The 27,094-nt window shown below is 45.4% G+C and overlaps 1 protein-coding gene across 1 annotated transcript; it reads right to left on the reverse strand.

Annotated features, from left to right (window-relative positions):
- Positions 1-26,881, reverse strand: acbd6 (acyl-CoA binding domain containing 6). The gene is made up of 8 exons (XM_071921816.2): positions 26,389-26,881; positions 26,100-26,164; positions 25,542-25,638; positions 22,207-22,283; positions 18,293-18,398; positions 16,146-16,235; positions 2,794-2,824; positions 1-642 (listed from the first exon to the last, which is right to left on the reverse strand). The coding sequence occupies exons 1-8, from the start codon at positions 26,665-26,667 to the stop codon at positions 488-490; spliced, it is 900 nt and encodes a 299-aa protein (XP_071777917.1). The 5' UTR covers positions 26,668-26,881; the 3' UTR covers positions 1-487.
- Between the last annotated feature and the right edge of the window lie 213 nt (positions 26,882-27,094).

Genomic DNA, 27,094 nt, shown 5'->3' on the forward strand with positions numbered 1-27,094 from the left:
TACATTTGTTGAAGATTTTAATAGTGATAAATGACAAATGATCAAAGCATTCCTTAGAATGTAACACAACTGAACGATGAAGAAACCGTAGTAATTGAAACCGTCAGAGAGGGCTGACCCAGACTAAAGGGACTGGGTGGTTGCCAGATCTGGGCAGAAAAAGTCAATGTATATATGTATAAAAATACTTGAGGTGCGTTTCATTTTCTTGCGCCCTATAATCTGGAAGGGTTTACACCTATTGTTTACACTTACTGTTCCACAGTTTTAAATGAGCCAAGCCAGCTAAATCAAACGCACTTCAAGCATTTAGAAATAAAATCAAATAAAACACTTTTGCAATCGTGGTCTACTAGCTGCTGGGGTTGAAGAGAGTCTCTTAAGGGCTAAGGGTGGCAGAGTGGGAAGGCTCGGGATTTGGGCTGAGTAGGGATGAGACTAGGGCAGGGACTGGGACTGGGACTGGGACTGGGACTGGGGGTCGACTCTAGCCTTTGGGAGCAGTGTACTGGCGCAGGAGAGAGGAGATGGCGCTGGATTCGGTGACCTCCTCAGGGAGGGAGCCCTCCAGGTCTTTGATGGACGGGTCGGCTCCGGCCTTCAGCAGGAGCTCCACGATGTCGGCAAACTCACACGCCGATGCTACAGGAGGGAGGGAGAGAAATAAGGGGAGAAAGAGAGAGAAAAGAAGGGATTGGGAGGAGTGGAACAAAATGAAGAAAGAGAAAGAAACAATTAGAGGGAAAACAGCAAACATACCAACATGTTGCCTTTCAGTGAGGCACTTATCCCCAATTTTGCACCAATGGAGGTGCAACCAGAAGAGAACTGTGGTTGTACTGGGAGCTCCCAGGTGTGAATATGTGTAACTGTAGGAATGTGAAGCAGGTTGCATGTGTTGAGCAAAACCCTTACTTGGATAAATAAAATAATACAAAAAAAATTATATCCTCAAATTTCATCAATGGGAAAATGATGGATCAGTGCAGTGCAGTTCACATTGCTATGATAATGTGTACCAAGTGTGAGGAAATCTGCCTCATTAGTTTATTATAAGTACCATAGTTTAATACAGTATGTACAGTCCAGCAGTTAATGAAAAGCCCATCTGCAGGCCCAGCAGTGACACTGGCCTGGACCTGTGGTTCCCTCAAACACTTCATTTCTGCCCAATTGGCAATTTGTGCCCCACTAAAAGGGTCTTCTCTCTCTGTCGGTATACGGGGGGGGGGCTTGCACTTTCTTAACCCAGTTAGCGGGTCTTCACATTGCTGATGCACCTCTAGCCCCTCTGGCACCTCTCCCCCCCCCCCATCTCCTCCCTCTCTCTCATTCTGAGTGCTCTTCTCTGTCGGTGTCAATCGCTCACTCCTTTTAAAGAGCAGCCTCTGTGCTCCGCCATGATCGCTGATGTCAGCAGCCGCGCTGATTGACAGTCAGGCCTTTTAACCTCCAGCCCAGGGGTGGCTGGCTGGGGGAGTGTGTGTGTGTGTGTGTGTGTATGAGATATGATGATACATCTGAAAGTGTGTGTGTGTACATCTGTGTGTGCATAAATATACTGTGTCTATGAATATAATGTATACATAAGTACGCATGTAAGTGTGCAAAACCCCCAGATCCGGTAATCTCTCAACCAAATCAAAGTAATAAAAGCCTTGGCTTATTCTCCCAGCCACCCTCGCTCTCCTCCTCTTCCTCCTCTAAACAGTGTTTTATTTAGCCAGCGGTGTGTATGCGCGTGGCGGGTGTCTCGCCTGGGCCTTGGGCTGTAAAAAGTGCCTGGCCCTCAGGGGAGCCGTAGAGGAGGAGAACAATTTATGGTGAGCAGTAAACCCTCAATTAATCACTTGCCAGCCACTGTGGCCCTGTGCAAAGAGAGGTGGGAATGAATTTTCATTCTCTGCTATTTGTCTCCTGGAGTTCATCGCTTATGTTTATTAGTCATCTTTTTATGCCCCATCTTCAGGGCTTCCACTGGTGAGTGTGTGTGTGTGTGTGTGTGTGTGTTTATGTGTGTGTGATGTGTGTTGTGTGTATTGTGTGTGCATGTGTGTGATGTGTGTGTGTATACATATCCAGTGGGCAATGCAACATGCCCACTCCAACGCTACCAAGCTGGGGGACAGATGGTGTAACCACACACACACACACACACACGTTCAGAGGACAGGGGAACCGCCCCTCAGGGACGTGTGTGTTGGGGCATGAGGGGGTCAGGGGAGTCTAAGGAGCACTGTTGATTTCCTCTGGGAGGCCTAGTGATTATTACACACACACATACGCACACACACATACACATACACAACACACAGAAAGAAAACATACAGGCATTCACACATGTACAAGCACACATACACACCAATGGATGGATATACACACACGCGCACCGATGGAAACAGAGAGGAATGAGAGAGAGACTCTGATGGATGAAATGCGCCTGAAATAGCAACTGTAGAAAGGTGAGATGAGAAGGAAAGGGGAGAGAGTGGGAGGAAGAGGAGGGGAAGATGACGAATTTGAGAAAAATGTGGGCAAAGAGCGAGTGTTTACAGAAAACAAGCTATATAAAGTGAGGGCGCACACAGACAACATAATAATGTCAGTGTACAATACCTTTGAAGAGTTTTGTTCCAAAATGAGATCTCCGCCATTTGAAAAATAGACACCTACGCTCATAAAATGTTTGATAGCAGAAAATGAAAATAAATTATGGTGCTTTTTTCAAAGTGGGTATACGGCATTTTGGAATAGAACTCATCATGCAGAGAGTAATGTGAGAGGCCTCCTTACCATAATGTAGTGCTGTCTGTCCTTCATCATCCTGTAAAAGGCAGAAAAACAAGTCTTTACTTCAAGAGCCCTGCAGCCAGGGAAGAGTAAAACACTCCTAAATGATGCATAATGTACACTATCCAGAGTGTGCAAAAGATTAATGTCAGAAATACAAAAAGAATATATTGCCGGCGTTTGGTGCAACAAAAGCTGCAAATTAGTTTGTTGAAAAGTCCCAAGTGTCAACGGCAAAACTTTCAGCTGTTAGAATACCAATTAACTCGTACTTCTTGGTTGCAGACAAAGGGCGCCATGCTTTCATCGTACCAAAGGGGGGATTATGGAAAAAGATTAGATATTGATCTGAGAAACATGTGACCCGCGATTAAAACCTTTCAACTTGCAGGTGACTTCCAGCTCTGATCGACCTGATCGAATGAACTACTGGACCTCAACATGTTGCTGTTGAACCAGCTCCAGCGCTCCGTCTCTGCCCCCATCCCCACCCCCTCCGGACCGGTACCAGCCCCGGCCCAAGGCTCTCCATCCTGGCTAACACGGAGGGTCAGCTGGCCCAGGCACATCTCACTGTTCAAAGAGGCTGGGAGAGGGTGAGAGGTTGAGCGGGCCGAGGCCAGAGCCAGATCCGGGTGGGGGGTCTTGGAGCATGTTAAATGAATTAACCATGGAGGCTCTGTGACCCTGACACACAATGGCTCAGGGACAAAGGAGAGAAGACTCACAGTCAGGGGCTGACTCTGACTATGGTGGCCCCCTGCATGCGTGTGTGTGTGTGTGTGTGTGTGTGTGTGTGTCTTTTGAGGAGTAAAAATGATACTTGGGGCCAAAAGGTCAATGGTAGAGGTATAATTCTTATTCTTAGCTATTGTAGATGGGGATGGGGATGTGTGTGTGTGTGTGTATAATAAGAAGCAATATATGACAGGCATCATCAACAGAAGATTCAGTTCTTAATCACTGCTCCAGCCTGCCTTTGCACCTCATAATGATGATAAATGGTCAGATTGTTGCCTCCAGTCTCAGAACAAGAGCAGCCGTTGAGCCAAGTACAATAGTCTCAAACGCTCACAGACAGATTAAAACCTAGCCAGCTAGTGACATTTCCTTCTATGCCGTAAAATGTCACTGCAGTAGAAATACTTCCAAATTACTAAAATTGTTATGGCGAAATTATTCATTAGTCTTTGCACCTTTGCCCTTCTAATAACAGATCCACCTTCCTCCTTTGGTTCCTTTCCATGTCCTTCTCTCTTCTCCATTTCCTTCCAATCCCTCCCCTTCTGTCCTCTCTCTCTTCGTCCTTTTCTGTATCTTCCCTTTCTCCTTCCAAATCACTCCTCCCTCTACTCTTTCCTTACATTACCTTGTCCACCTTTCCCCCCTCTCTTTTCCATTCACTCCTCCCCTCCCTCTTCTCTCTCTCCTTTCATTACCTCGTCCACCTTCCTCCCTCTCTTTTCCATTCAGTTGCCGCCTCCATCTTCCTCCCTTTCCTTCCAATCCCTCCTTTCCTCTCCTTCCTCTTCTCTTTCCTCCCAATCCCTCCTCTCTTCCCTCTCTCTGGCAGGGCCTGGTGTAGAGTGATCCTATTGTTGTGTTTCTCTCTCTCTCTCTCTCTCTCCCTCCCTCTCTCTCTCTCTGAGGGGCAGCACTTCGGGGACCTGCTGATTGGATTAGAGCCTTCTATTCCCTCTGGGTGGATCACAGAACACAGATGCAAATCACCACCCATGGAGAAGCGCGCCATAGTTAGCCCAAGACAACAATGCTGTCTGTCTGCCAGTCAAATCACAACCTATGATGAGTAACACTGTAATATACACATTGTATCTGTCTTTCACAATGTTGTCGTTTCTTTAGAGAAGACTGGGCAGAATTATACTGACAGAAATGTAGATAAAATTAAAAATGAACAGGTTTATTGTTTATTTGGTACATAGTGACTCGCCATCTGGTCATTTTCTGTAAGAATACACTCTAAATTGAGATGAAACCATGGATCCGATTTTTTCTCTTGGTAATGAATAGGTATACTTTATGTATTGTATATTAAAGCCCTTATTTCAGACTAAGACCACAAATGGCCATATATGTAAAGTATAACCTGTAGAGGAAATACACAACTAATTTCCTGATTCTCTTTAATGTAAAACACACATGCCCACATACGCACACACACACACACACACACACACACACACTGTATGACTACAATGGGACAGTGACAGATGTTTACAGCCGGGGCCAAGTGAAAGACCTTGATGCACATAAATACATACAGTTATAATTAAAGTGTAAGGGGTTTAAGCCCTAATCTGCAGCCAGCGCTAATCTGCAGTTAGACCTCGGACCCGGACACACACACACTTACATACATGCACACGTACACACACAAACTCTCGCACATGGACCCACACACACATGCACACACACAAGAATGACAGACAGATAATGCAAAAGCTTGCACATTCAACGCATACTGACTCTAGTGCACTGAGACTAAAGAAACATGGGCTTTAAAAGCAGAATGCTGCATGTTGAGTATGCATGTGTGTGTGTGTGTGTGTGCATGCTTCTTGCATGTTCATGTGAGGGGTCAGCGGCCTGTCCTCTCAGCGTTCCCTAATGCTCCTGGATCCCGGACGGGGGCTTGATGGAATCACAGGAAATTGGATTGTCTTCCATTTGCTTTGGAAGCAGCAGAGAGAGAGACTTTCCCCCCCCAGTACCTGCAGTTAGCTACCGTAGCATTTTCCCCCTCTGGTGTGTCCCCGTTCCCATCCCATTACGGAGGCATGTCGGACCAAACCTCTGCTTTTACGTGTCATCCAAAGTTTCCCCTTGCGCTGCAGAAATGCCGGGCTGGATGTCAGCATAGGGCTCAATAAAGCAGCCGCCCCGCACAATAGCTGGAGGAGCGATCCAGCAGCGTGTAGCGCACTAATGGAGTGGGCCAATATGCTTAGGAGCAGCACGGATAGGGATTGATGTATTTGTACAATTGCAGTTTTGCTGAATTTGAGTCACACTAATCTATCATTTCTACCATACAAACGATGTGAAGCAAGATGGATGAAAGAGAAAGAGAGCGAGTCAGGGATATAAAGAGATATGGTACGGTTTTATTTCTTTAGCTTTATGCCTAGACAGACCAAAATAGTAGCAATTGGTCCAAATTTCTCTCTCGCTGTCTGTTTGAGGGGAAAAGAAAGACAGAGACCAAGTGATTGTGTGTGTGCATGCGCGCACATACAGACACTTGTGTCTATCAATAAGTCCACCTCTGTTTGTGTATGTGTTTTGCAGCGGTGAAGCCCCTGGAGGCTTTTTCAATCAGATTATCCTAAAAGATGAGAGTGCAGGAACGGCTAGACGGAAGGGAGAGTGAGACAGAGGCCGACAGACGACGAATAAAAACAGCGTCTGCAGCTCTGCTTGTCTGCAGAAGCGACACACAAAAGGGACAGCCACAGATGTTGCGTTCATTTCTGGAAAGTGGTTCGACTCGCCGTTTCCTCCGTCGCTTTCCCTTCACAGATCTCTGACAACTGGACAAGGCCTCCCAAGGTTCAACCATGCCGTTTACACCCACATACGGTGTTAGATCTGTTAGGTGGGCGCGTCAGAGGGGAAAACTTAACTCAGTCAGGGATACAAATAGGACACAGAGGTCCCTTGAGTCCATCTCCGTCTAAAACTAGGTTTCAGTCAGTCTGCGTTTCTGTCTGTCTGTTTGTCTGTGTCCGAGCCAGACAAGAGATTGCGGGTAGAGGTTAAAGCTCTGTCAAATCCAGCACCATCTGTAGAGCCTGCTGCAGCATATGAGACTGAAGAGAGAGAAGGCTACAGAGTGTGTGTGTGTGTGTGTGTGTGTGTGTGTGGTGCCATGCCAGACTGCCCCCACGGACACTAAAAGCTTTCATGTTTTCATACCACGCCAATCCACCCCAACCGCCAACGGCCCTGGGCATATGGTAGGTGTTCTGAAAGCCATTGTGGGATTTTCCTCCCTTAACACCATTTTCCCCATCATCGCTAAAACTAGTCCTTTCTCTTTCTCAAAAAACAAACAAACATGTGGGCCACTGTGTTCAGACCTGTCGGTGTGCCATACTTCTTGCATCAAATGTCTATTAATGGGATCTCTCTCGACGGTGAGAATATTTTTCAGTAGTATTTATTCTAAGATGGACAAAACATTCAATGTCTGTCACAGACACAAAACGTTTTGTTCGTCTACTACTACTTAAAGGTGGCACGTGTAGCCTTTTAACATCAGTAGATAATTACCACATTAATTTTGAGACATTAGTGTAATTACTGCAACCAAACGTGACCATCGCCAAGAAGACTGGCAGCCTCTACTGGCCTCTACACTGCATTTTACATTGTGTGAGAGATTCTTGCTATGGCAGATGGCAGAACGAGTGCAAAGCTGATGGAAAAATCACTTCCAACATGTTTTTTTCTCTTCAGTAAGGCAGAACAGAAAACCTTTGACTGAAGAAGTAAAGATCCTGTTTGAAACTGGAAGCAAGTAGGTTTAAGGGAAATGAGGCCTTAGTTTTGAGAAGCACTGTTGTGAGATCGAGCCTACCAATCGTCTCGCCCATGGTCTCATGTGAAATTATACCAAGGTATTGCAATTAATGTGATGAAACATATTAATGTATAAAAATACTACACGTAGCTCATTTAAAAGTATCCCTGCCGTTGGTGCTGTGTGACCCCATTCTTCTTAATAGTCAAAAAAACATACTATTGTTTCAACTATACTCTACATCCATTTCTTTCCCACCTTCATTTTCTCTTTCTGTACCTCTTCCTCTTTCTACCATCCCATTTCTTTACCTAGAAACCTTTCCATCTCTCAATAAACTTTCTTTTTCTCTCCTCATCACAGTCTTACAGTCAACTTACTTTCAGCCTGTTCTTCCCCTCTTCCTTTCCCCCCCTCTTTCCCCACCTCCCCCTCACTGTCCCTGACAGCAACATTAAACAAGTGGGGAAAAATGGACAAGCAATTATGATTTATGATCAATGCATGCAGCGGCTGCTGACTTTTATAATGACAGTGGCTTGGGGGACAGGAGAGAGGGAGGGAGAGGGATAGAGAGAGGGAGGGAGGGGGGTGGAAGAGTGTGGTCTCCAGGGTGTGTGTTGGGAAGATGGGGCTGCTGAGGGGGAGAATCAATAAGCGACTGGGACCATTGGTATGCAGATCCTGGCAGATAACATTATGATGAGCAGGTGCCATTAATCAGACAGCAGCACACAGATCAGAGCGAGATGGAGGAGAGGAAGACGCTCCTTCACCGCGTCCCGTCTGCAACCAGAGACGCTGCTGCAGCACCAACACGCTGGACCAAACTGAATCTGGTTCAACTGCTCTGCTTTTACATGCAGAAACATTTAGATGCATAGATGGCTAAAAACTAACGGTAGATGCTGCATGTGTCTGTGTTCCCTACTTGTGTGTGTGTGTGTATGATTATGTGCACGGTTCTGTGTGTGTTTACCCTCAGGATGTGCGAGTGTGTGTTGGGGAGGCCCCGGTGTTAAAAGGATCGGCAGACTGGGGCCAGCCCTAATTGAATCTGGGTCTCCTCTCTGAGCAGGGAGAGTTAACCTTGCCACTCAGCGTGTGTGAGCGCTGCCACCCACGGCCAAATTAGCCCGACTCCACACACACCGCCCTCCACCCTCCCTGCAGAAAGTGTCCTTCAGGTGCCCGGGTGACCCCCCCCCCCCCCCCCCCACTCCCCCTATCTACCACACACCTCTCCTGCCCGCCTATACGCTCCAGCACAGGTCACCCATCCCAAAACAACTCCTGCAGCTCTGGGACAAAGGGTAACAGGCTTTCTAAAGCTCAGACTGAACTTTATTGGAAAAAGCTCCTTTAGTATTTAAAAAGGTCGACCATACTTTCACCTGCAATAGTATGATTTTCCTCCCTTCCTCTCGCTCTCAATGCGGCGAGCAGTTCTCCCCTTTCCTCTCTCTCCCCTTGACACTTTCTCAATTTCTTTCCCCTTGCTGTTTTTCTCTCCCAGTCTTTCTTGTTCTCTCACTCTCTATTTCTCTCCTACCCTTTTCTCTTCAAGCACATCTACTTCCCCTCCACCCTCCCCTTTCCCTCCACTGTCGCTTGCTTGTTCCCATGGGACACCTTAGCCTCCATTAAAGCCATCAGAGAAGAGGATAGGGTTGAGACGGAGAATTAACATCGCCAGAGCCCCCGTCTGTCCTCCTGCGGCTCATCGATGATGTTTAAAAAGAAATATATGAAATAAATAAATACATAAAAGAGTGTAATATGAAAATCAATGGCCAGGCAGCGGGGGCTGCGGCTGAGGCATTTGGAGTGAGGGACTCATAAAGCTGAGTACCGCGGGAGACTGATGGAAGGCAAAACACTTACTTTGTTTATTCTCTCTCTCCTCACCCCCCCCACTCCCCTCCCCTCGCTGTCTGTATCTAGCTCTCACTCTCTCACTCTCTTTTCCCCTCTCTGTCTGAAACGGTCGAGGACAGCTTTAATGCTCCTGACAATTTATGTGGACGGTTAAGAACGATGGAAATCAAATAGTTGAGTGTAGGCAAGGCACAGTGAGTGGCCAATAAGAAAGAAACAACAGCTGATGATGGCTAAGAGGACTGTTACCTGCTGGAATGGCTCTTTAGACTGTACTATTACTGTCAAGTCCCTGGCTCTTTTCTGAGTGCTCGTATTATAGATTCATAACAGTATCTAGGTCCGATAGGCCCTTTTAACACAGCACAGCAACAGCTTTCATTTCATCAAGTCAAGCTAATGTGCATCACATACTAAATATGAATCCTATAAGCCCAGCTTACAGTCAAGCACATAAAATGTCAAGTGTTGCGCATAGTGGGTAAGTTGCCTTTTGTGTGTGTGTGTGTGTGTGTGTGTGTGCGTGTGTGTGAGATGTGTGTAAAAACAGATTTTTATCCTTTACCAAGATGTCTTATGATTCCTGTTGGCTTGTAAATGCTAAACTTTTAAAAAACCTGTCTAACGGATTCGTCTCTATTTAAAAAGAAAGAAAAAAAAATGGACAGTACAAAATGCCAAAATGCCTCTACACACACACTAACAAATGCAGACATAGTAAAAACATGACCCACACACTAGCATGCAGGGAAGCAGAGACGCACAGACACACACACACTTGGAAATGCAGGAGAGCCATAAATTACAGTCCTGTCATTGGACCTATTATAACGAGGAAGCCGGGGCTGGCTTTCTTAAATATCTGTATTAATGTGTGCACTGAGCTGGGGGAGTGTCTCAGAGTCCAGTATTAATATGTGGCAGGGAGCCGAGAGTGTGTGAAGCCATTCCCTGTAGCTGTGCCACCCGGCCCGCATCCATGTCCAGCCACATGGGAGCTCTGCTACTCTCATGCTGCAAGCTGTGGACACACACACAACGGCACAAGCATACACACATTCATCGTACACACACCATGTACTAGCATGCATGCACTTCCTTGTTTTTTCCTCTTCTAACCTCCATCTCTTATCTATCTTTTCTCTCCACCCCCCCCCATCCTATTTTGTTGCCTGTTTCTATTCTTTGATTCCTCGATAGATTCCTTCTCCTCCCTCTCTCTTCCTTACTTTCCCACCTTGCCGCCTTCTCCTTCTTAAAGACCCTATACATTCTGGGAGAGAGGTTACACAATTACATGCACACACACACACACACATGCGCACACACAATTATGACGAATCTTGCTGGATATTTGTTATGACTGGGCTGACTGAGCCATTAGTTATAGGAGGCAGTGCTGGGAAAGGGGAGGGATACAAACGTGTAATAATGCCTCTGCCATAGAATTTCAATCAGGCACTGTGGTGTGTGTTTGTGTGTGCGTGCATGTGTGTGTATGTGTGTGTGTTTACCACTTTAATCACACTAGTAGTTGACACCACGGTAGAGGACACAGATGAGAGGGTTCAGTGTGCTTTGTGTGCTACTCTTGCAGGCCCAGCTCAACTTGAAAAAGGCAAAACACAATAAAGCTGCATAATATCCAGAAAAACAACACTGTGAAATGTTTTGCTGAATATTGTGACTGCAATATGAAATAATGCAATATATGTAATGTAATAAATGCAGATACAGCTTTTTCTACACATTTTCTTGAAAAATGCATGTGGAGAGAATGAGATGCTAATGCTTTGGATTTGTTCAGTTTGATTAAAATGAAATATTTTCTCTGACATGCAACTTGATTTGTAGGCTGGGGAATTGGCACAGCTCAAGAATATCTTATTTAGGAAAGTCTGAAACAGTTTTTCCTCCATGGCTTTTGCCATTTGGTAACTGCGGTAGTCCATATTTATATAGAAGTCTGACTTTTTATGTTTTTTAGATTAATTTGCCTAACACGCAGTACATCTGCAATATGGCTGGCATCATAACAACATTGGACGATGAAACTAATGACCAAGATACAACATACCAAAAAGATAAAAACAACAACAACAACAAAAAAACACAGTACCAGTGAATAACTTACATTTGTCATGTAAAGGGGTATCTTACCATACCAGATATTTTCCTCAAAATCTGCACCAATACTTCATACTTATTACACTTCATTTTTAATTACACACTTCATTTCATACTTCTAACACATATATAAGCTGCAACCCATGGTGACCCTGACAATATTTTTTTTAGTGTCCGGCATCATACTTTTTAAGAAATAATTTTGGTTGTTTGAGTAAAAAAAAAGCCTTACAGTGAAGGTAACCGCAGATACTGGAGCAGCTAATGGACAGTGAGAAATGGACAGTTCATTAACTCATATAAAAGTACACGTGTGAAACTTTCAATTAAGGTAAAATACCCCTTTAAATGACAGATGTTGTAAGTTCTTCACTAGCTCTCACTAACAATAAACATACAGACAGCACTAAAGCACTGAGTCCAGGTCTCCCTGACCTCCCACCTCACATCACATCAATATCAAATCAATGAGTTTATACCCTGAGAGGGAGACGCATGCCACTACAAATCAACCCTGCAGTCATGCGTGTGCCGCTCTCTCTCTCTCTCTCTCTCTCTCTCACACACACACGCACACACACACACAGCAGTTGAGAACTGAAAGTTGAAGTGAAATTCTTTATCCAGTATATAGTATAAATTTACATTTCAGAAAAAGTAATGTCTTGGATAATGCTAATTTCATACAACATGCAAGTCTGTGTCTCTTTCCTCAACCTACCCATTCTTGCTCACCCAAATCCTCACTCACACACACACACACACACACACACACACACACACACACACACACACACACACACAAGCGAGTTCCCTGGTCCACATGCAGACTGTGTGTATGAGACTTGTTGTGTGCTCTCTAGCCACCAGTCGTAGGCCGCCCAGTCAGATATTTATTACTATTGATCTAGCTGGTCCTGGCTGGAGACTTTTGTTCTGCCGGCTCGAGGCTCTGACCTCAATTAAGTTATGAATTTCTATCTGATAGACTGGGAGCGCTTGGGGCCCGCCGCGGCCGCGCTACCACGCTGGATTAATTAGAATTAGCGGTGCTGCGAGTCGCCCTCCCCGCCTCATGGATCATGTTGTTTTAATACAAAGTAGAGGAGGAGGCAGGGAGGGACGGAGGGGGGAGGGAAGAGAGATGGGGAGAAGATGTAAGAGAGGGAGAGAGAGAGAGAGAGTGAGAGGGGAGAGAAAGACAAACGGAAAGGCAAAAATACAAGGATAAGTCGAGTACAAGTCTGAGAAAGGAACATGTGCACAAAGCCTGTGCCGCCTCTTCCCCCAGCCACCTTTCCCTTTTCTTACCTTAAACCTTAACAATGTTTCTTTCCGCTCATTGTGTTTGTGCTGTGTTAACCTGCGCCTCACCTGTCCTTGCTCTTTGTCAGTCTAATCCCAACTCCCCTGCCCGCCTCCATTATTTACCCACTCAGTAATCACACTCTAACTCCGACATTGTGCGAGTCTGCTCAGGGCCATTCCTGACCTTCGTTGTAATAGGAAACCCCAGAGCCGCAGACACTGCACCTCTGAACGTAAAGCCCTGCCATTCAGCTCCAATTGTCATGAATGGGCATGTCCTTTCTATAAATGCATATTTCTATGGCAACCCTTGGTTTGAGAATAATTACCTAAAGGAAGGACAGGAGGTGGGTTAAGGATTTCCACCTGAAAAACAAAAGTTGTGTGTGTGGGACGAGGCTTAGCTGTGGGTGTGGGATTACTGCGTCTGGACAGAGGGTGACCACAGGGAGAGTGGACACACACAAACACACACACACCTAGAGCCAGGTGAGGACACACACCTCAACTTTTGAGAGACCCGTTATCATCGACACCCTCTTTATATCTACATATCTCCTTCTCCATACATCTAAATATCTCCAAATTCCTCCAAACTGATTTTTTTTTTTCCCCATTCTCAATGATCCATCTTCAATTCTCTAAATTTCTCATGTGGGATCACTTTTCTCTCCTGATATGATGGAATGTCCTGGGAGTGTATTTAAACCTAAACTTGACCTAATGCCTCATTAATGTGCTTAAATACATTCTAGCACACAGAAAACAAGTCCAGTGGCTAAGCCTTAATTTACATCATTACATTAAGTGAGGCCATCACTCCCACAGTTCCCACACTACAAAGCGCTGCCTCTGCTGTATGCCCCACTTTCTCTGGGCGTATTAGCTAAGGGAGTAGTGATATGGTGGGTGTGGGGGGACGGGGGGGTGGGGTCTGATCTACTGTTGGCAGGTGGCAGAGCTGTGATCTGTGTATTCAAACACACAGCTACCTATTGTAGTGCCTCCCTCCCTTGATCCAGGATTAACTATCAAACGAGCCCTAATGCAGGTTACCAGGGTTTGGGAACAATTCACTAAAACAATCAGTTGATTAATTTCAAACGATTTTCCTCCTCCGCCGAGCAAATAATAATACTTTGTTGTTGGGTTTTTTTGTACCTCCTAAGTCCTCCTCCCCTTTTTAATCAACAAATTAAGCATAAATCATGTTTGATCTTTATTTACTGGTTGCTCGGCAGTTGGTAGAGGTCAAGAGAGATTACTGGGCCCTGCAATAGCCGGCAAACAACCCAAACATTCCTCTCATGAACACACACAACCTCAAAGCCCACGCTCTTCTTTTCCTGTCACAGGGGCTGTTGGCAAAATGAACAGAAGCATAAAATGATCCATCAAAATTTTATTTGTCTCCTCGTACGTAAAAAAAAAGTCCCCTCCCTCACTGACTTAACCCTACGACTCCAAAAAAGCAAAAGGACGTTCCAGTAGGTTCTAATGAGCAGTGTATCGTTCTGTAAGCTTTACATAGTGAGATAATTTGGCAGTGGGACAGTATGGCATGATTTAGCTCGCTATATTTCCTCTCAGCCACCTCCGTGCCACCTCATAAATCTGCTTCCAGTAAGTCTGCTGCACAGGTCCAGTTGCCCTAATATTCAGATTTACCTACAGCCAGCGGGTCAGACACCTCACACACCTGAGAGACAGGCAGGCAGGTGAAGAAATCCTGATGGACTGACATGAATTCAGGTGGTACCTGTGCTAAGACTGGCTAAAAAACATCCAACCTTTTAAATATCTTTTAACTTTTCCTCTATGTTGCTTATAGACATTTGCTCGAAAATGTCAAGGAAATTTTTCAAGTAGGAAAGGATTTCAAATCATTAAAATCTTGATTTCTTGACAAGCGTTATCCTCTCTTTCATGGCTTCCTTACAATACTGAAGGGGAGAAGGAACATGGGATCATTCCCCTCCATGTATTCTGATATGGAAGAAAGTAGAGTAAGACAAAGAGCATGTGGGAAATAAATTAGAGCCTGCTGAGATTCAACCATCCAGTGTGACTACCTGGGCAAAGATTTATGTCTCCTACTTTGACTGCTGAAAAATCTTGACACATAGGGAGATTAATTTATATTTTAATGATAGATACATGATTGTAAATACGCTATATCTTACAAAAGGACAAAAGGTTCCGTCTATACATCAAGCCTCCTCTACTGTCACTGTCCTGATGTGGCTCTACATCATCAGTGAAGTGTTTCACAGTTATCCCACTCTTAAGTCTTTTATGAATCATCCACCCACAAATCCAGCTCCCCTCCCTGCAGCGTATGAAACAAAAGGGCCACGCATGACCACAAAAGAGAAAAGTCATTTGCGAAATGTCCTGATTATGTGGGTTGTGCAATGTAAAACAATTTGCCTGATTACTTCCAATTGATTCGGCCTTATAGTTAAAGCCTCCGAGTGCAGCCCACTGAACTGCGCTGTGCCGTGCCGCCGGGCGGACAGAGTAGTAATTTCGCCGATGTGCGGCTGAGCCAGCTTACCGCCAAAGCCTCCTGGCTGCAGCTAAACCTGGGGAGGCTAAACAAGAGGCTAGCTAGCTACCGGCTAACTCTGTCGGCTAAAGCCCCGGGGGATTTGTCTGTGCCACAAAGTGAATTAAAGTTGACCTTCTGGGAGGGATGGAGAGGATGGAGAGAGAAAGGAGAGAGGCGCTGGGGAAACTGTAGATGTCACCACTGCCTTGGGTATGTATGTGCGTGTACACAGGGGCGTAGCTAGGAATTATGGGCCCAAGGCGCAGGAGGGGACTCTGGGCCCCCTGCCACTTTGCTCTTGTCCCCACCATTATTCCATCTATGACAAACATGTATCCACAACTCAAACACACCTCCACACTGATCATGTACGGATCAATTATCAAACACATCACTAATTGAAATTCTGGGTTTTCGCCACTACCCCAATACCGCTAATCAGCTGTCATAAGCAGAATTTCACCAGTAGTCCTCTGTCTAGGGAGGACAATTTTGTTTTAGTCCTGGTCAAATTTGATTCCTGCTTGTTCCAGTTTGTACAGTTGCTGTATTGTATTTTTCAGAAGGTTTTATTTGTTTGCAGTTTTGTAGATTTCAACCAAACATGGTTTCAAAACCAGAGCAATGTGAAATAAAAGTAATATATATTTAGAAATGTACACTTGAGGATCACAAGTGCATTTTAATCCAGACACTTGAGGTATGCTCCCCCAGTTTGGGACCCTGGGTAGCCTATACCCCCCAACTATGGTGCCCCAGTATGTACATACAGTACAGGAGACACAGCAAAGACAGAGAGAGAGTATTAAGGTAAGAAAAGTAAGAGATAAAGGGTGATGAAGAAAGTGTGTGTGTGTGTGTGTGAGTGAGTGAGTGATTGAGTGAGTGATTGAGTGAGTGAGAGAGGGAGAGAGAGAGAGAGAGAGAGAGAGAAATGCTCCTCACCTGACTGTTGATATCAGCTTTGTTCTGCAGTAATACAGACACCAGCTCCTTGTGTCCTCTGTCACAGGCCCAATGCAGGAGAGCCCGGCCCTGCACACACACACACACACACGCACGCACGCATGCACACGCACACATAGATGATTAGTAGAAACAGACAAAAAATGTGTCGTTTTTCAAAGTATGACTAAACATTTAATAGTGCGGTTTGGTTAGTAAATTAGCTTAAAGCCATGTGTGTTTGTGTCTGCCTAAGTTGTCAGTTCAGACAGTGTGGATCTACTATAAACTACAGAAAACCAGACAGACAGAACAACCGCCTCCTCACCCTCCTACTCCTCTACCTCCTGCCTCTCAAAGTTAACTAGACTTCAATCCGTTTCTCTGCCTCCAGAAAAAATAAATTATGCACTACCATCCAGAACTCAGAGCCTTCGGACCTCAACTCCATAATGACCTGCTGACAGAATGAGCAGGAGGCCAGCAAAAGATACGTGGTGTGTGTGTGTGTGTGTGTGTGTGAGGAAGAGGGGTAGGTGGTTCAAGCGCAGACCAGGGACTCCAGGACAAATTGCAGAAACCTGCACACAGTCTTTAGAGCTTGATTGATGGGAGGCTGTGGACAAAACGAGAGCAGCCCCATGATCAGCAAACCCCTACTCTATTCTCTCTCTCTCTCACCCACCCACACACACACACATACACACACACACACACACACACACACACACACACCCTCCCTCCTCTCCTTAGCTCCAAGTTCCTCGTTCTAATAAAACCACACAAGCTCATTTTTCAGTGAGGCCAATTAGGTAAAGCAAACTCCCCAAGTCCTATTCTGTTGCTTAAATCATATTGATCACCATTGGCTGCATGTTAAAATGGATACTTATGAGCCAGGCCAGAATACCAATAGGTCCATCTCTCTCTCTCTCCATTTCCCTGTCTCTTCCAGGTGTGCTGCTGACTGTCAGTCACATTTTCATCACAGACCAGATTAGATCGGACAAGACACTGCACAAGCTAAGTATTAAATGGTGTTTTGTGTGATTGCAGTGATAAAGTGAACTTTAAACTCAATTAGCACCTAGGAAAACAATTTCAATATTCGATGCTGAAAAAGCACCATTTACAGAAACTTTTAGTCTCTGGACTAGGCTTGATCTTAGTGCACGAGTGAGGTCTCTTGTGATTAAGGCTGAAAAAGCCGTTTATCTAGGAATGTTAAGCCACAGGCAACAAATGTTAAGCGCTCTCCGCTCAAGTAGGTAGCCAACTAAACATTCTCTTTATTCTAGGAGGAGGCATTCAAACTACTGTCCTGCTGTAGAGGACAAAGGCACTTAGGTTGTAAGTGTATTTAGAGAGAGATTAGTGGCTAGAAGCAACGGCGAAAGAAAGGAAATTTCTGACTAGTACCCCCTCACACACAAACACACACACACACACAGGAGAGAAACACACTCTCTCTGCTTCTTTTCCACCCTTCTGTCTCTTCTCTCCTATCCTCCCTCTCGCTCTGAGCTGCAGGACCAGACCAAGCGTCTTGCTGATGTGGAAACTTCACCACTGCCCTCTGCTGTCGAGCAAGCTGAACTACAGGTGGGCAGATGAACAACAACAATGGCAGTGGACAGACAAAGCTCTCTCGGCCTCTCTCGGCCCTCAACCATCTGGCCTTTGACTGGGGTCTCACCAGCCAACCGCCTGCTCATCTCAAGAATGGCTGCGATGAAAGAGAGACAGGGAGGGAGCCATTTGGCCTGGCTGATAATGAATCAAGAACAGATGAACGGATTTCAGGGTCAATTCGGAAAACACCTCATGATGGTAATGGCTTACGCTGTTACACACAAATTACACATCCCGGCCTCAAGAGCGGTTCCCATGTGTTGTGTGACGATTGCAAAAAGAGCAGCATAGACCTTTCCTGGTGATCTCCTCCTTCAGTTTGTCAGGATTTTTTGCGATCCCTCTTTTCACCCTACTCACTGTGCCACCCTGATGCCAGTTACCTATGTATAGGCATTACAGTGTTGTCATGGTAATATGCTATTCAAGCAGCATTATCAACAGCAATTCTCACATGAAAACCATGACATTTTCACTTCAAATATTTGTTGGCATTGTATGTTTTTTTTAGTTACCTCTTCATCTTTAGTATTGACATCCACTTTCTGGGAGCTGATGGCCTTGCTGATGTGGTCAATGTTATTTTCTCTGCAGTAGTCAAAGATGTTCTTATCCTCTTCCCTGAGAGAGAGAGAGAGAGAGAGAGGGAGAGGGAGAGAGAGAGAGAGAGAGAGAGAGAGAGAGAGAGAGAGAGAGAGAGAGAGGGAGAGGAGAGAGAGAGAGAGAGAGAGAGAGAGAGAGAGAGAGAGAGAGAGAGACAGAGTCGGTCAACTTTGTTTTTCCTGGACCAGCATCTGTAGATAAGAATGTGTGGGCATGCGTGTGTGTATGTGCCAAGTGTGTGCATGTGTAGAAAAACAAACACAATGTTACTACAGTATTTACCCGCCTAACACACAGACATATTAGATAGCATAGACGCATAACTAGTCTCTCTGTCTCACACACAGGCAGCAGCCACACGTGCCACATCCCCCGGGAACACTAGCGTACGACACACACCCACATACACACACACCCACACACGCGCCGCCACCATCCCAGCTCTGATTATATCTCTGTCTCTAATCACCTCCTGGCATTGGGGGCAGGAATGAGTGCTGGGGGGCGAGGCAGGGTGCAGCGGCGGGGAGGCTGTTGGGTGAGGGGGAGAGAAGGGGCTAAATCTCATTTAGAGCTTTACGCCTTCCCCTCCTCTTAGCCATGCCGGCCATTCAGATTAATTGAATTTAGTGCTCTATTGTCTGACAGAAACCCCGCACACCCACCTCCTCGCCCCTCCCACGCAGTGAGTCAGTCATCCCCAAGGCCAATTCCCCCAGCTCCTGCCTCTGAGGCCCAGTCCTCTGCACTGGTCCTGCCTCAGCCACGAGTCCCGCAGCGCCAGCCTGGCTCCAGACTAACAGAGGCCACCCTTAGGCCCTTGTCCTATGGAAGATTCAGGGTGCTGTATAGCTCAGTGGGGAGAGCATGGCACTAACACTGCCAGGGTTAGGGGTTCGACTCCCACTGGGGCCACCCATGAAAACAATGCATGCATTCATGGTGCTGTAAGGTACTTTGGATAAATGCTCCCACCCAAATGGCATAGTAAGTTATGTCAATGTTGATATATTTGTCTCTCTATGCTGCTGACAGAGCGTAAAATGGCAAAGCCAACAGGAATAAAGAATGGTTGGTAGCATCACTGGTGAGCTATCTGTACTCCATAAGTAGCTGGATGAGCTGTGTGTATCTCCAACACAACCACAGGCCAAGTCAGACACCAGGAACTACACCGTGATCCAAGCATCATAGCTCAGTCACAGTCAGAACCATTGCCCTCCAACATGGCCCCTTCCTCCACATACAGGAACAAGTACAACTTAAAACTACTAACAGCGAAGCGAAACCTATCCCACTCACAAGCAACACCTTCAGGAATTCAGTCTCAAATATGACAGGGGATATAAACAAAGTTTGCTCGTTTGTTCCTTTTCATGAATCTCTTTATTTCCCTTTCTTCAGCTTCTCATCTACTCTTTCTCTCTTCCAGAAGCTTTCTCTCTCCCAGTCTTCTCCTTCCTCCCCCCCCCCCCCCCCCTCTGTCTCCTCATCAGCCTGTGATGAATTATGAATAACTCATTACACTTTTATCACTGCCAGGTTACGTATGAGCACATTCATTTACATACTCCTGATTACCACCACCATGTTTATTCATGAGTCTCCAGGCAGAGCCACACCCACTTCCTCGTCTGATGGCCACGGTGACCCCAAGTGTCCCTGCCGCGTGGCCACCATCCGTCTCCCGCGGCAACTAATCAATAGGCCGGCTCATCAGTCTTTCGTCGATGGTGGGACAGGGCTGGCTTGACGGGCGCATGACACATGCTCACATACATGAAGCGCACAAGCATGCACACACACACAAGTATGTAGTATAAAGCTATAGAGTATACACAATCACTAAAATACGCTTACATATGAATGCACACACACAAATAACACCCATATACAGTATAGTGTATAACACAGTGAAGTGAGTGTGCACATGAGCCCACCCACACATGTACATACGCATGCTCATACACACACACTCACACAAAGACACACACACACACACAGAAACTCATAGGCTATAAACAAACACATGATTAATGTGGGTCCTATAAACGACGTGACATCAACGGTGCCGCAATGCACGCTGGGAAGGTCACAGGCTACTCTGTCATCGCACCAGCTGGGTACCAAGGGTTTTGTGTGTGTGTGTGTGTGTGTGTGTGTGTATGAAAGTGCGTGTGTACATGTGTGTGTCCAGCCTGGTGTACTGGCAGATATGTCCTTCATCCATCAGGCTAAACTGGCCACAGTAGTGGAGAACACTCATCTACCTGGCCTAGGCTTCACTGATCAACACTACAGCCACGCCATCCATCACACACACACACACACACGCCACACAGACGCACACATACACAGAGGCCTACACAATCCATCATCACATCCCCTATAGGGCCTTGGTCTAAGCTCCCAACATGGCCGAGCCCCATGGAAGTAGGAGAAACAATGAGAAGTCAAATAACTCAGCAGTGGCTTCCAGCGAGCTATTGCCCAACAACAATACCTGCAGTGTTTATCAGAATCCCTTTTCAAGGTGGGTGAGAGAATTACAAATGTAGCATTCAAACCCTCCTCAATCACATACAGATCAGCTCACTAGCCCAGGGATATCGCTAATCAATCCTGCCTTTGTCGATACACACTCCACACACACTCCGAGATCGAGATGAGCAGCGAGCAATGCAATTAACTCCCTGTCTGGTTAACAGGTGCTTAGCTGTTTAATATGGAGTGGGCCTCTGCGTGTATGTGTGTGTGTGTGTGTGTGTGTGTGTGTGTGTGTGTGTGTGTGTGTGTGTGTATGTATGTTTATATGAAAGAGGAAATTAGAATGCAGCAGAGCAGTGAGTGTGACAGTTCCAGCAGGTTATGCCCGGATTCGGATGCATCAGCGTCGAGGTGTTGGGGTGTGCGCACGTGTTTATGTGTGTGCACATGTGCGTAAGTGTGTGTACATGCCATGTTAATGACTTCCTACTTCCTGGTTTCCCCCGGGGCGTTGTTACCACTGGCTAGCACCAAGGGTAGCATCGTCCTGGGAACCTGCTGCACCCGCCTCCCTCCGCTGTACCCAGCGCTTCCTCATTTGCCCCCCTCCCCTCTCTCCCTTCCCCCCAAAAACGTAATTAAAAAGGGGAGATTCTGGCCACCTCTCCCCAACACCATGCATACTAATCACTTGCAGCCATTTAGGAGGAAAACCTGCAGGATTCACACATCTCATTTTCATCTCCAAAAGAGCCCTTTTTTCATTGAAATGAAGATGAGGTTTTTAAGCTTGAGTAAGTCTGCCAGGCAAGAGTAAATGGAGAATATATTTCATTAACATAAATCAGAACTGTATGATGTCTCTGGGCCCTAACTGCAGTTACGGTCTGTTGAATGCAGTCAAATACAGCATCAAGACTAGTGGTTAACAATGCCACACTCAGACAGACAGAGTTGACCTAAGCATTAAATAAGTGGTGATTCACAATTGTAGAAAGTGGCTGGGTCTGTTCCAGTACCCTCACAAATTGGGAAATGCTTCCTAAGAACAAAGGGTTGAACAAAATATGAGTGAGTGTGAGAGTGTGTGTGTGTGTGTGTGATGAGCACAGTGCCAAAAACAAGGTACCGTGTGTGTCAGTACCTATTGCGAAACTCTCTAAATTGCCAATGTCTCTGCACCAAAGTCACTTGGACAATTTCCTATGCAATTACTGTACTTGGCAATTAAAGTCTTTCTCATTCCAATTCTGATGCGTGTGTGTTTACGTTTGTGTATGTATGTGTGTGTGTGTGTGTGTGTGTGTGTGCATTCTTGTGTTAGTTTTGATGTCAATACCTGATCATCTCCTCCTGGTATAGACAGCTGACTGCTGGTCCTCCAAAGCCTGACCTCTTTTCTGCTCCCCGTCTTTCCTGTCAAATAAAAAACAGCAACACATTACAGAACATTACTCATTGTTCACACAGTCACAGATACACAGACACTCGTAGAGATATATAAAGAGTTTCAGCTAAAATCTGATGTTTATAATGCAGCACGTTTTGGATACTAATGATGGGCTTACCTGTTGTTCAACGATACACAGTGGACTGAAAGTGTATCACATTACCAGTGTTCAAACACCAGTCTAGTTTGGCTTAGTTCCCCAAGCTGCCTAGCTAGCCCACATATGGACAGAGGAAGTGACCTCGTTGCTTTGTACAACCCTAACCCTTCATCTATTCACAATGAATAGCTATAGTTTTTCCCTATAGTCTTTGTAACACTAATGTGTGGCAGAGATGAACTCCAAAATGTGATACTTTCAAACCAGCCTCTGGGGCTTTAGACATGACCTCATTGGTAATAAATGGGTAATGACATGCAAGAGAACAATATAAAATATATAGGGCCTTAATTTGTGACTCTTGTTAATCTTCTGGGTTTTTTTTCATGGCACTCCGCATTACATTCACTTCGGCCAAGACTTTATTACCCGGGCTATTCTTCGCTCCCCCCCACGACTCACAAAAGATCCCGCACAAATCTGATTTCAGAAAGTGGAGGGGGGGAGAGAACATGACAAGCGGAGCAAAACAACCGTGCGTGCACTTTTGGGAAAACCTAATTCACTTCTGAAACTCAGAATATTCGCTGATGCACTGCCCCTGCTCCTCTGCAATATAATGTAATATAATGCCAGTGTCTGCTCAACAATAGAGAAAGGAACAGAGGTCAAATTCTGGCTATTATTCTCTTCCCTGTTTCTCTGTCTATGCACTCCCACTTACACTGTTTCACTGTGCTTCCAAAAGAATGGCCGCTGCCATGCTATGGCGCTTTGTTAACACTAATACAATCAGCCTCTTTTCAGGGGGGCATTTGTGCGCTGGCTGGCCTGTGTGTCAGTTTCCCTCCTGGCATTGTGCAGCTGTGGGGCAAAGGCAGCGAGTGTTGCCCCGCCACACGGCCGAAGAGAAAAGAATGTGTCAGGATTGGACGTGCGGCTTTGATGGTGGCTGACACTGACATTATTAGGGTGACAGAAATGTGGAGGGAGAGAAAGGAGAGGGGAAGGATGGGTGAATGAAGGGATGCAAGGGGGTATGGCAGAAAAGTGGGTGAGTGGGTGAGTGGAGCTAGGTAGGGTAAAGGTGGAGAACAAAGAGGATAGAGAAAGAGAGGAAGTGATGAAGAGGAGAGGGGAAAGAGAGGGAATATAGAAAATGTAAGGGGTGGCGGTGAGGGGAAGGGGGGATTTGTGGGCAAGTGGTGAGACAGTGGATCACACAGGACAGGTGGGACACATAAGAGCATCCTGTTTCTCTTCAATACTAGAAATACAAGCCTAACTCCATCTCTCCGGGGCTGTGCAGGTAGAGCAGCATGTCACTGTGAATCTGTCCTCCTGTCTGGACCGACAGTCTGCCCAGATGTCTGCTCTGTGTGGCTTTCAGGCATGAAGCTGCTGTTTGCAATGTTGCCATATCCACGTAATTACAAGCCATGGCAACCTGTAGCCCGAGAACAAGGGCCAACTGGATGAAGCTTAAGGACGATCAAAGGTTTTAGACTGGGCTTATATTCTGTAATTATATCAGCTGCATATAGAATTTTCATCTTCACAATAAAATTACAAATTTTTCACCTTGTTAGCTAATTCTCCACATGTACACTTATTTAACAATATATGCCCCCAAATTTTAACAACTTCAATTTCTCACATTTTTATATCAAAATCCCATTACTTTTAAGTGACATGAGTGACAACACGGTATGGCTGTATTTTATCAGTTTCTTGATGGATGCTACAGCAACATATTCTGATTAAGAAACTAGAGCAAACAAACCAGCTAGAGCCTATAGAGTTGGCTGAGACAATATTTCTCAAATAAAAATACATTTCTGCTCATTTCATTAGGAAAAAAACATAGCAATCTTTAACTAAAAACTTCAAAAACTACGGCCGCCTCTTCCACACAGAGCAGACATCTGGGCAGACGGTCTAGACAGGAGGACAGATTCACAGTGACATGACAATAACATCTTGTGTGTTTCTCACAGAACTGTGAGCCTGGAATGTGCAAATGCCCAAATCTCATAGATAACACTGACCAAGTGGCATTGGCAAAAATAATAACTTCTTGTCTTCTAGAAGTTAGAACTATAATTATCATTGGTTGTTCAGTCTTGTTCATATGACCTTATTCTTTTTGACCAATAGTTATTATATTCTATCTGTATTAACATAATCATGAATATTCAACACTATAAAACTCTCTCATCCTGAGTTTTCTTCCACGGTAAACAGACCTGCACTATTAGATATTAGATACTATTAGGTATCAAAATCAAATTCAATTGGTCTCTCTCTATCCTCCTATCTGACAATAATGATTCTAGACTCAGTGTTTGGGTTCTGTCTGGAAGATACTTGGCAGAAGTCTACACTGTTACCAATTTAACCAACGTTTTCCAATAACAATACTCTTCCCAACTGAGCAGAAGAAGCTTGTTGTTGTAACTGAAAGATTCCACTGTTACTGCCCCCAAGGTGAGCCTGTCCATGGCAACACTTCTCTCCTGACACAGTCAAATGAACACACACAACAGCATGGGAGTGTGTAGACATGCAAACATTTTCTCTTATGTCAACACACACACACACACACACACACACACACACACACACACAAACACACCCATTCATTTTCTCAAAGGCCAAACTAAGAAGGTTTCTCACGTTATTCATACTCCCTTATGTCAGCAATTTGAAGACAATAATCTACATCTTAAATGTATAGCATGAAGAGCCATAGAAATGCCTGGGAGGTATTGTATTGTCAGACACTGACATCTACTGGCAAAACTGCAGCGATGGATGTCAACCGAGTGGTGGATGTTTTCATTTGTCATCCTTTTCATCTCACAACAAAGGCTGTCCTTTACCGTCTGTGTTGTTTACATCAGCATTCACTTAAAGAGTCTTATTTGGCCTCTCTGTTTCTACTCTTACAGTGAACATGCCCATAAAATCCTTTATGACTTGGATTTTTTTCATTCATTCTGGAATACACCATTACAACATATAAAATAGTACAAGTGCAGCACTGTAGTATAGTAGATACAGTTTAAAGCCGAGGTCTTGTGTTACAGATCAGACTTGACTTCTCAGAAATAGTCTTTATTACCTTCTGGCTGCCTTCAGGGTCTAGTGCATTGACACAGGAGACGTACTCCTGCATGGCCTGCTCTGCCTCCATGTCTCCAAGCTGCTTCCAGGCTTGCCTGCAACAACAACAATGTTATAATCATCATCATCAACAACAACACTAAGATCAGAGGAATAGAGCTATAAAAAGGGAGAATGGGCCACTTTCCAGCCACCTTTGGTTACATCTGTGAGTCAGTGGTTCACTGGAACATTATTCACTGAAACACAGGTTGCACGCCCACGCACACAAAAACATAAACAAAACAGATACAAGTGGTATCTTGACACAGGTGCATGTCTGCACAACATGCACCTGCACAAACATGCAAATGCTATCTCTCTCTCACACACACTCACTCCTGATTTCATCTAACTTGGAGTGAGTTAAACTGGAATCCTGACAAACAGGCTACTTCATGTTTCCCCAGCGGCCGGTGCATTCACTGTCTGCCTGGCTGTCAGTGTTACAAGTTATCTATCTAAAGGCTTGTACAAACACAGCACTGTAACTTGATCACCAAGACAGGCTACATACCATTTTCTCTGTCCTTCAAAGTCAAAAAAGCCAGGCTTTGCTGTATTGCACTTTCCCACTTTGACCTGTGGATACAGCAAGAGTAAAGAGTAAATTATTCAGTTCACTGTAAAGCAGGCCTACATAAGATGACAACACAGATCTCATTTGTTTTTGTCAGAAATCAGTAATGGCAGATGAATGTTGCTTCGGTAATGAGTATCCATAGGATCAGGTGTTCATCCAAAGCGACATGTTGGCGGTGTTAGTTGGCCTAGACAGCCACGGTGCCACCTGATCCGATAATCACCTGTTTGTAGCGAGCATACAGGTACAGCAGCTGGTCCCTGCCGGCCGTTTGAACCAGATCTCGGAGGCGGTCAGCTGCAGCCTCAAACTCCCGCTCCAGGTCTTCCCCTTCCAGCCTGTCCCCCATTTCCACCGCGCTACAGTCAAATTTCCCCAAACCCAGGTCCGAGTCGGAGTCTGAACCTGCTCCGCCCAGGGGCTCCCCTGTGTCGGGCCGGGCCGGATCAGTACCTGAACCTGTCGCTGAGTCCGGGGAGGACGACGGCGACCGAGATGCCATTATTATTATTATTCCTGGAATCGTAATGTAATGAGACGACGTAACGTGAATAGGTGTAAAAACCTTAATGGCTAGTGTAGCGTAGCTTTCTCATGGAGAGCTGTGATGTGTTTCGGCGGCGATTTCTTTCTTTAATCCGTTATCGTTGACAATCCGCGACAGTCGGATTTGTTTCTGCCGTTTGTCCGTCTTTGGTACAGTCAGCTAAAAGCACCGACTAAAACCACGGCTAGAAACAAAGGTTCTGGTTAGTTTTCCCTCATCGATGCTCCACGGCGCTTTGATAAGAAACAAACCGGTGTCAAAAAATGTTTTCGTCTGAGTATAAAAATCAAGAAATCAAAGTCAGAAAAAAAATGTGATAATAAAATCAGTTTGTCAGCGTTCTTGTTGCGCGCGCATAGCAACCACTTTCTCATAAGTGGGA

The sequence above is a fragment of the Centroberyx gerrardi genome, chromosome 9 (assembly GCF_048128805.1).
Source record: "Centroberyx gerrardi isolate f3 chromosome 9, fCenGer3.hap1.cur.20231027, whole genome shotgun sequence".
Taxonomy (NCBI): Eukaryota; Metazoa; Chordata; class Actinopteri; order Beryciformes; family Berycidae; genus Centroberyx; species Centroberyx gerrardi.